At 37.0% G+C, this 10,812-nt stretch overlaps 1 protein-coding gene across 1 annotated transcript in view; it reads left to right on the top strand.

Annotated features, from left to right (window-relative positions):
• Positions 1-3,244: 3,244 nt before the first annotated feature.
• Positions 3,245-10,812, top strand: part of LOC100374177 (sodium channel protein 1 brain-like) — a 38,895-nt gene continuing 31,327 nt past the window's right edge. The window contains exon 1 of the mRNA XM_085507223.1: positions 3,245-4,184. Coding sequence (XP_085363349.1) covers positions 3,879-4,184 — 306 coding nt within the window. The 5' untranslated portion in view covers positions 3,245-3,878. The remainder of the gene's footprint in view (positions 4,185-10,812) is intronic.

Below are 10,812 nucleotides of genomic sequence, written 5' to 3'. Positions count from 1 at the left end.
GACTGTGGTCCATGGACACATGATGGTTGGACAATGGAAAACATACTGACTGTGGTCCATGAACACATGATGGTTGGGCAATGAGAAACATAACGACTGTGGTCCATGGACACATGATGGTTGAGCAATAACAAACATATCGACTGTTGTCCATGGACACGTGACGATTGGGCAATGAGAAACATAACGACTGTGGTCCATGAACACATGATGGTTGGGCAACGAAAAACATAACGACTGTGGTCCATGGACACATGAAGGTTGAGCAATAAAAAAACATACTGACTGTGGTACATGCACACATGATGGTTGGGCAATGGAAAACATACTGACTGTGGTACATGAACACATGATGGTTGGGCAATGAAAAACATACTGACTGTGGCCCATGAACACATGATGGTTGGGCAATGGAAAACATACTGACTGTGGTACTTGCACACATGATGGTTGGGCAACGAAAAACATAACGACTGTGGTCCATGGACACATGATGGCTGGGCAATGGAAAACATACTGACTGTGGCCCATGAACACATGATGGTTGGGCAATGGAAAACATACTGACTGTGGTACATGAACACATGATGGTTGGGCAATGGAAAACATAACGACTGTGGTACATGCACACATGATGGTTGGGCAATGGAAAACATACTGACTGTGGTACATGCACACATGATGGTTGGCAATGTAAAACATACTGACTGTGGTACATGCACACATGATGGTTGGGCAATGGGAAACATACTGACTGTGGTACATGCACACACGACGGTTGGGCAATGGAAAACATACTGACTGTAGTACATGAACACATGATGGTTGGGCAGTGGAAAACATAACGACTGTGGTTCACGGACACATGATGGTTGGGCAATTGAAAACATACTGACTGTGGTACACGAATACATGATGGTTGGGCAATGGAAAACATACTGACTGTGGTACATGCACACATGATGGTTGGGCAATGGAAAACATAACGACTGTGGTACTTGCACACATGATGGTTGGGCAATGAAAAACATACTGACTGTGGTACATGAACACATGATGGTTGAGCAAAGAAAAACATACTGACTGTGGTCCATGAACACATGATAGTTGGGCAATGGAATTCATACTGACTGTGGTACATGAACACATGATGGTTGGGCAATGAAAAACATAACGACTGTGGTCCATGGACACATGATGGCTGGGCAATGGAAAACACACTGACTGTGGTCCATGGACACATGATGGCTGGGCAATGAGAAACATAACGACTGTGGTCCATGGACACATGATGGTTGGGCAATGGAAAACATACTGACTGTGGTACTTGCACACATGATGCTTGGGCAATGAAAAACATACTGACTGTGGTACATGCACACATGATGCTTGGGCAATGGAAAACATACTGACTGTGGTACTTGCACACATGATGCTTGGGCAATGGAAAACATACTGACTGTGGTCCATGGACACATGATGGTTGGACAATGGAAAACATACTGACTGTGGTCCATGAACACATGATGGTTGGGCAATGAGAAACATAACGACTGTGGTCCATGGACACATGATGGTTGAGCAATAACAAACATATCGACTGTTGTCCATGGACACATACTAGTTGAATGACAAGACATGTAGTGGTTAGATAAAAGTTGTAAGTGCTAGTCATGTTAATCAAATATATTATTGAACAAAATACTCTCGCGTTGAAATAACATTTCTAACCTCGCTGGGAATTGTAGTGTCAATACACACACTGTATTTCGAGATACCTTACTCTATTTTTCGGAATCAGTTTCCTCACATTGTTATGTTTATTAAATGTCAATGAAATTAAACAAATTAAGCACATAGTGCAGGTGTATGTTTCATCGACTTGATTCCGGCATTAATTCTAATTTTCACATTTCATTCCATGTACATACAATATGCATTACTTGACAGCGCACATATGTGAATGTATAAATATGCCAGCTATTGTGTATATTATAAAACCACTATACAACAATGCACTGAATACAAAAACTACTTTCATTATGTTTCTAAGGTTGGTGTTTTTTATAGTACGGTATTATTAGTATATTTTTATGTTTGTATTCAGGTTATATATTTTATTTGTTAATGCATACCAGGGGTATTCTGCTTTTATTTATTTATTTATTTATTTATTTATTTATTTATTTATTTATTTATTTATTTATTTATTTATTTATTTATTTATTTATAAATGTATTTATTTATTTATAAATGTATTTATTTATTTATTTATTACGTACCTTCACTCTTTCAGGCCAGGCTTCCGCGTATATTCACCGTTGAGGGCAGCTTAGTAAAAACGGAGAATAGAAATTGAGTTGACTGCACTTGTCCGAGCCCACGATGGATAAAATCAGACCCGGCCACTTGGCTAAAACTTAGGTACCAAACATTGAAAATGTGGCTCAAATTTAACTCTAAGCATTTTTTGTTATATGTAATATAACTACCCTTTCCACCTAAATAGTAGCAAGAAATTACACCATAAACTATGGTTACGTCAACCATGGATGTACATGCGTCAACCAAGTGATTTGTTGAACGCTTATAACAGTGCGGGCGCTCAGCACGATGTATGACAAAAAAAGAGAAAACCAAGAGAAAATATGTCACAGTCGTTTCATTTCAGCTATTGGGACTCCTAAAATGATGTTTTTATTTTTTTACGGGGATTTTTCCAAGGAAGTACGTTAGATATTTGACAATTTATGTAGAGTGTCTAAACTTGTAACGCCGTCACGGTACCGGGTCAAAATCATGGTTATCTTTATTTACGGTTGTTCAGCATTTCAAGGAGTCATATTGGCTAATCACGGTGTATAATTGTATAATTTTTATTTTTTGGTATATTGCATTTCGTTCGCATCGAAAACTCACATTTCTACTCCTTTCTTTTGCAGGAAATTGTCTCACCAATATGTAGTACGATACATATTTAGAAGAATAATCGCTTTCATGTATCACCCGGCACGTACTTATTTTGCATTGAGATTAACATTGGAATCTTACGCCGTAGACGTTCATATATTGGCCACCGTCAAGCTCATGGAAATGCGATGGCTTCATGTGCTGCTTCATCGCCGATTGGACAAATCAGCCACGGAGACTGCGCAGTAGCTCATCCTTGCTTGTCAACGAGCTTCTCGTTGCTAAGTAAACTGTAGCTTTCATTGTTCCTTTGAAAAACGCATGACAAAAGTCGGTGCAACAATTAAAAGAATCGCATCTCATGATTAAAGTCCCGAGGCCCTAACCGACGTAACTTCCCCCAGTCAATGCTAAAACGCCATCCTGTTAGTAGGGAACATATCAACAGTACTGTCGACACGGCGTCACAGCGTCGTGACGTATCTTGAGAGAATAGACATAGCGGTTAAAAGTTATACTGCGTTGACGGCTGGAAAGTGAAGGTATTTACAGGGTGGATTGCGATGTTAAACGTCGTTTACGTGACTTAACGGTACTGGACGGGAAAACGTGGTTGGTGTTTCTGCTTGTGAAATACAAGTCGTTTTGCGGTGGATTAGATAAAGGCACAAGCGGGGTCAGCATAGAAAGACAAAACAAAAGGAGTAATATATCAACGTCAGTTCAGTGTGTCGATAGAGGAGAGTTGTGTTTGTGTGTGCATACCTGTTGGATATTTTCCATTATGTCGGGTTTTACCTCATCTGCAATTCAATGGTTCGCTTTGGTGAAGGGGCAAAATGGCGTCTATGGTGCTGGGGTGACATACTTGCGTTCCCGTTACTAGACAGTCGTTCGCCGATCTAGGAAAACATCGTTATATTATGAAAAAGGCTGATATATCGTACTGTACATAGCATACAGAAACAATGGTGGAAAAAAATAAACCACCGGAACCTGAGTATGGCGATTTTCGCTTGTTGACACAAGAATCGCTCAATCGATTAGAACAGAAAGTAAAAACCCTCGAGGATAAACAAAAACGGCTTCAAAATGTTTCACTCAGTAAAGCCAGTTTGTCGACTCTCGATGAGTTGGAGGAACACCAGACGATTAAAGGGAAAAACCCCGATCTTGAGGAAGGAAAACCACTCCCCGAGCGATTGGGAGCGGTACCAAAACACTTATTTGGGAAGCCATTGGAAGAGATCGATCAGGGTCAATATATTAACAGGGTAAGTTTAGTTCTATTTTCTGACCCCTTCCCCATATATGTGGGTTTCACTCTAGTTTTCTAGTTGCACACATGTGGTGATTGTCATATATTAAATTATTCTATCGTAATAGTCCCCATGTATGTACATAATCGCATTCAACATACATGTAACTGAAATAGTTAAAACATCTGGGAAAACATGAGCGTTTGTACAACGACGAAAACAAGTCCATACAAATTATACTCAGAACAAAGACGCCGCGTAAACGAGCAAATAAAGTGTGGCTGATATAATAGATAAGAATAGCCATTAAAGAAGAAGGAGAAAGAACAATACATTCATATTCATTCTGGATTCGGTAAACATCTATTATGAAAACTGGCGTAAATACTTGGACGGCACAATAACTGTTATTACCCGCATCCACTGAACTACAGTCCCTCTGTCTATGATAGAGGGACTGTGACTGAAAATTGAATAGATGGGTGTTATTGCTATGTAACCTCCAAATCGGCTGAAACTGTTACTTCACTTCAGTAACGTAAAGAACATACAATACAATGTTATTATAAATGCAATATACAGTGTAAGAATGAGTCTCGAGATAAGCCAAAAATTGAAATTATTGTTTCATTAATTTAAGTATTGTTTTTGTTCATAACGTAATTAGGTAACTTATTCGCCTACATCGCACTACATTTCGTGTATATATTCGGCTCCGCCTTATCATAAAATTGTCAGTGTATAATTGTATCCTCGCGACGAACGGCTTCGGAAATAGCGGAGGCACTAGGGTGGAATTGTTATATCCTCAGCACACAATATACTTAAAATTACTAGTAATTGAATTTGAAAACAAGCCACATGTGTTTGAAATCGACAGTAAATGGAACCACTTTACATGTGTGCACAGGTAAAAGCATTCTCAAGTTCAATCAATACTGTTGTTTTCAAGTTCAGTTCACCATAATTTCCTGTGATCCATGGCAACTTGCTGAATTTGATAACCTCAAACTAAGAAGCATGTAACTATGTTATATATTGCATTACGAATTACAACATTGTCCGTTTCAAGATAACAGTATATCCGATAATGGAACCATCCAGGAAATGAACAACAACAATTTGTCTCGGCCGGCGTAGGTCCAATTAAATAAAACTGACCTGTTGTTAATGTCATGCGATGTACGTTATGTACTACGCTTTCGCACCCTTTTTTTATTTTATTCTGATCAGACATGATATGTAATGTACGCAGCACTAGTCTGTTTAAAGAGTTATTAATTATGTATATGCATGGATACAATGTATTTCAATTTGTTCTACCTTGAGTTAATGAGCCGCTGTTTTGAAAATAGTTACACCAACGTGTGCGATGGTACTGTGTTTGCTTCCTATCGGGAACTCGGAAATTCTGCATCAAATTCTGATATAATATTTGAAATATAACAATTGATTATTAAATATTCACATTTGTTTTCTTACGACTCAAGTTGAGTGATGTCTTAGTTGGAACAACATTACTGTATTGCAATTTGAATTGTTAGCTTTGTAGATTTTAAATACGGGAAATGTATGAAATATGAATGTATAAATATACTGCAGACAATCAATTGAATATCGATGAATTATAAATATCTCATTACTGCAAAGTGTCCGACTCAAAAGATGAACAGACAGACACTTTTTAAGCAGCCTGTCAAATCATCTTTCTCGAAGATAAAATGATTGCCATGATATGAGGCACGTATATTGTGCCAATGCATTCCTAGCACATGTTATGTGGGAAAAACAACGTAAACTTCTACGCATAGAAGAATGCAATTATGAAATATGTGCATATAGGAAGATATTAGTTGTCGATATAGCATGTATATATTTCTAATAAATAAGTCAAAATGCAAGTGATAATATATTTTGTTTCTTCTAAGCTTCTAAGCTTTAGCTTTGCAAATGAATGAATGAATGAATGAATGAGATGATGGAATGACCTGAACATTTGACACACCTATACCTGTGGAGAATAACAATTCCGTCGCTGATTCCATAATATGTGGGACTCAAACCTTGTTTTTTTTAAATAAGTGTGTGGTAAAATACTCTCAATGAAAAAATGCGTGATATGCATGAAAATACACCTTGAACTGACGTTCGTTGTTTTATTTTGAAAGTCTGTGCTGGTTGTTGATTACTATCGTTTTATAATTCATAATTGTAATTAATTCCAAAAATGAAAAACTGGAGATAATTACTGTGTGGATTTGTGGGAAGCCTTAACCTACCAATTACATGGTTCACTAAATTGTTGATGTCACCTAAACCTGTATGAATAGGTTATATACATAACTGCTGGTGCAGGCTTTGCATAACAATTTTCAGTTGCTGAATAGTGCGACACAGGTGTTTCCTCGAAGCGTTTATTGAATCACGTGGCATGTTCACCTCGAGTGATTGGTCTCATTTATTCAGATTGAAATGTGTTTAATTTATGACCAACACAACGTAGTATGGCGCTATTGTATAAAGTACACATATGTGTAGATCAAATAGGTTATTTGCCATAGGTTCATATATCCCTAGAACGGGTGGAACGGGTGTTCCGAGAAAAGGGTTGCGGTGCATAACGATAAGATTTTCTAAAGTCTAAATTTTGCAAATGCCGATGTGGCGATGTATGTCAAGGTGGTTTTTATGTATGCTGCATCAACACATACAGTGTTGATGTGTTTTTTTGGGTGCCAATTCAATGCTGTGTCCATGTATGCCGATGTGGCAGTCATGTCGATTTGTTTATGTTGTCAATGTAATGGTGTATTCCGATGTGGTGCATGGTGGTGTGTGTCGATTATGATATGATAAATAATAATATAATAGAATTTTTATTTGAAACCTTGCGTCCAATAATAACAACAAAACAAAACAAAATATACATAGCTAAAACATGTAAAGAATATAGAAAATAAAAATGCTAAGAAGGAATAATAAGAAATAATTCATCCATGCTAAAATCTTCAAACTTTGGAGCATAGATGTACAGGGCTGCAAGGAATCTAGATCTATGTTTTTTGATTTGACAATTATTACAATATAAAATGTAATGTTTTCTTATCCCCTACTGTATGTTACATGTATGCTGATGGGGTGGAATATTCCCAAGTGGTGCGATAGCGACGTTGTGCTGTTTGCCGACGGATGTAATGAGGTGGTGGCTGTGACGTGTAGTGCAATAAATCATCAGCTCTAAAAGTAACATAAGATTAGAGGTTTTGCAATGACTGACAAACGCACACATTTTAATTACAGCGGGACCGTGCAACATATTTGTAATATATAATATTGCCCGGAAACACGTAGGAAATATAATATTTCAGATTATATTCATGTGTATACGCCTGGTAACATATTTTTTCACTTAAGGCATAATAACATTGACAATACACGGCATTGTATACAACTAGAGATATTGGTGTGCTTTCGGATGACGACGTACATGTAAAGCTATCGACACGTGTGATGTTTCTGACGTCAGTGAACGTGAGTAAACAGAAAGTCTTTTTTCAACAGAGCTGTAAATAGGACAAGCTCCCTGGTCGGCGCTGGTCTTCCATAATTTGGAAGTCCCCGTTAATCATGAGTCAGCCATTTTGACTCGAAAAAAGCAAATGCATATTTAATTTATTAAAAAAGAAAATGTATATTACTTTGATGCATTACAATAGTCGTTATTTTGAATTGCATCAACAAATGATTATATATGTGACATTTTGTATGGTATATGTACAAAGTTTGAGCATGATCAGTCATAGCATGTATCAGAAACAACATTTATTAAAAATGGCCGCCACAAAGGTCATTTAAATCCGATCTGAAAAACTAAATAACCCATAATATCCAATGCATATGCAAAGTTTGAACGTATATACACGACTGAGATCCGTTTACGGAATGGCAATGCTTGATTTTGATGAATTTTCAACATTAAACATGACTGACCAGTGTGTCTCGAGACCAAATACCACTATTGTGACATATATAGCTTTCCATCACGACTAATGCTGTGTTATCACGTGACATCGTACCAGTTCAACTGTGACAAACACCTTTATCGATATAAATCGGGTAATTTCCCACTAGAGATATCAAGCCATTTCTTAGAACAGGATGCCTGATTGATGTAAATCGGTTCGCGTCTGGTCCAATACATTCTTGTCATCACGAAAGTACAATTAAAAGATAAACATGGCGATGCTTGGATGGCATGCAGAACACTGTTTTTTAGACAATTTTTGTTTTGATTGTTCTTTGAGGGGGTCGTTTTACTGGGACATCACTTGTCGATTCGATAGCTTCACCATGGACGCATTGTTGTGGTATGCTAGATTGAAAAAAGGTCAGGTCTATTGCCTTACTTCTATGTGTCATTATATATTATCTCTGTCCATGGGTCTGCCCTTAAGAAACCTCTTTACCTACGTCATCATTTCCATTGATTCGCATGACAATGACGAATCAGTCGAACTTTATAGTTTCCAGGACGATCGTGTCTTCTTCCAGTGCACGCGTCAATACAACAATTGTTTGATTTTGTTTGCCGGTGCTTTTTAACAGACGTGTTTTCTATCTATTTGAACTGCTTTATTGTTCTGCCATTGCTCATTCAATATGCAATTCTACAACTCAACAATTCTACTCGTGAGGAAATAACAGGTTATAATTAAAATAAAATATGTTTCAATATGGAATGTAATAACCATGCAATGAGGTGGCAACTAAATTTTTACCTAGACTAAATATGTTCAAATAAAATAACTATTCATAAGAACCGCGCATATAGGCCCAAAAGAGACAATGCAGATACATATGATTTCGTTGTGCCTGTTTTTTTGCTATTGTGACATGTTATAAGCGACCACTGTACAGACTGTGAAGTACAATATTGGCGATAGAACGACTTATTGTGCATTTACGGAATCATGTTTTATATTGCAAGTTAATATTTTCAAATTAAGCACAGTAACATTAAAGAATTGATATTATTTGAAAATAAAATAAATAAGGTGCAGTGTTAAATTTAAAAATAGAATATATGTAGTCGTGAGTTTGAGCTGAATGTTCACAGTATTGGCCACTTAACAATTACAAATAAGTATAAAGAAATCATTTATCAACTAATTGTTAATATCCTCTTTATTATAAATCAACTTGGACATGAATCTGAAGGGATTATAAATCACGTAGCCTTGTCAAAATTTGACTTGATGCTGAGCGATCGAAGCGTCAAATGCTGTCAACACATAGCGCCTAGCCTTAGCAGACATCATTAGCAGAACTGATTACGTAGATGAAATGATACAAGAACAACAACTACTATTGTTTAATACGAGTTTCCAGCCTCGGGTTACTGGGAAAACGGGTATCATTAGTCATTTGAGATTTGGGCAGTTTATTGACCGCAAACGACACTTCTCAAATGTTAAGTTGTTTTCTTATTCAGAATCGCTTAAGGAGATCTTTCTAAACTATTCGGCCCGATGTATTGGAAATACTAATACACCACGAGCTCCATAACGTTGCCTCAAGTCATTCACCTTCAAAAGACGGGGTCTGGTGTACTTTCGAGTCCACAAGGGGGGACATTTTCTTGCAAAAGACGAGATGACGAAGGTACTTACATGACTTTATAAGTTTATAAGTTTCCGCGTGACATCATTAGAACAACAAAACTTCATCAATCTATCTGCTGCTACCGATAGAAAACACGCACTGAAAATATTGCAAACAGCAAAGATACACTCAGCTAAATACCATAGTTTTTGAGTTGTTGAAAATATTTAAGTTATCATACTGTTTTTGTATTTATAATCATTATCTTTCCCCTCTACAAATTATTTAATTTGACTAATAATACTAAAATGTTATTAATATGTTTTTTCCACTTTCTTATACTTTCATGTTAATATTCTAAACTGGAGACCATTACTGTAAGAATAAAAATAGTATTTTTACTTTCGTTATCAAAGGAGGGTCCAATTGCTTTCAACAGACAAGGCGAAGAGGGTTCTTCCATCTGCTTCAAAAACATAGATTGTGGTTTTCAAAGTCCTCGGGTGGGATGGCGCGGGTCCTTTCGAAGACGGGGTAACTGAAGTAATTCAATGCTGAACCCGAGTGGGTAGGTGTGTGTATTTCCCCATAATGTGAGTTTCTAAATTAAAATAGTTTGCATATAGGAGCCAAAAAAGCTCGAATGGAATTACCATGGTAACATTAATCAATATTCTTGATTAAAGAATTCGTTTCAAAGCCATCCGACTATTCTCAGATCAATTTCACTTGTTTGGGAAATATTGTTTAAGAGTTTACAAAATCGCGAAATCGGTTACTTGATGAACTACCCGAATTATCAAAAGTTACACTTCTAAATGTGATATCTTGAAACAGAGCAAGTGTACATGTGTTTAAATAGATCAACAAAACAACTGTGAGACCCCTACTGTCGTAACTATGAAATACACGCTGCCGTAATTGTGATACCACATTGTCGTAATTGTGAGATACACGCTGCCGTAATTGTGATACCACATTGTCGTAATTGTGAGATACACATTGTCGTAATTGTGTTATCCCCATTGTCGTTACTACGAGC

The sequence above is a fragment of the Saccoglossus kowalevskii genome, chromosome 13 (assembly GCF_978046115.1).
Source record: "Saccoglossus kowalevskii chromosome 13, keSacKowa6.1, whole genome shotgun sequence".
Lineage (NCBI taxonomy): Eukaryota > Metazoa > Hemichordata > Enteropneusta > Harrimaniidae > Saccoglossus > Saccoglossus kowalevskii.
Note: the sequence above shows the minus strand (reverse complement) of the source record. Positions and strands in the feature narration are given on the sequence as shown.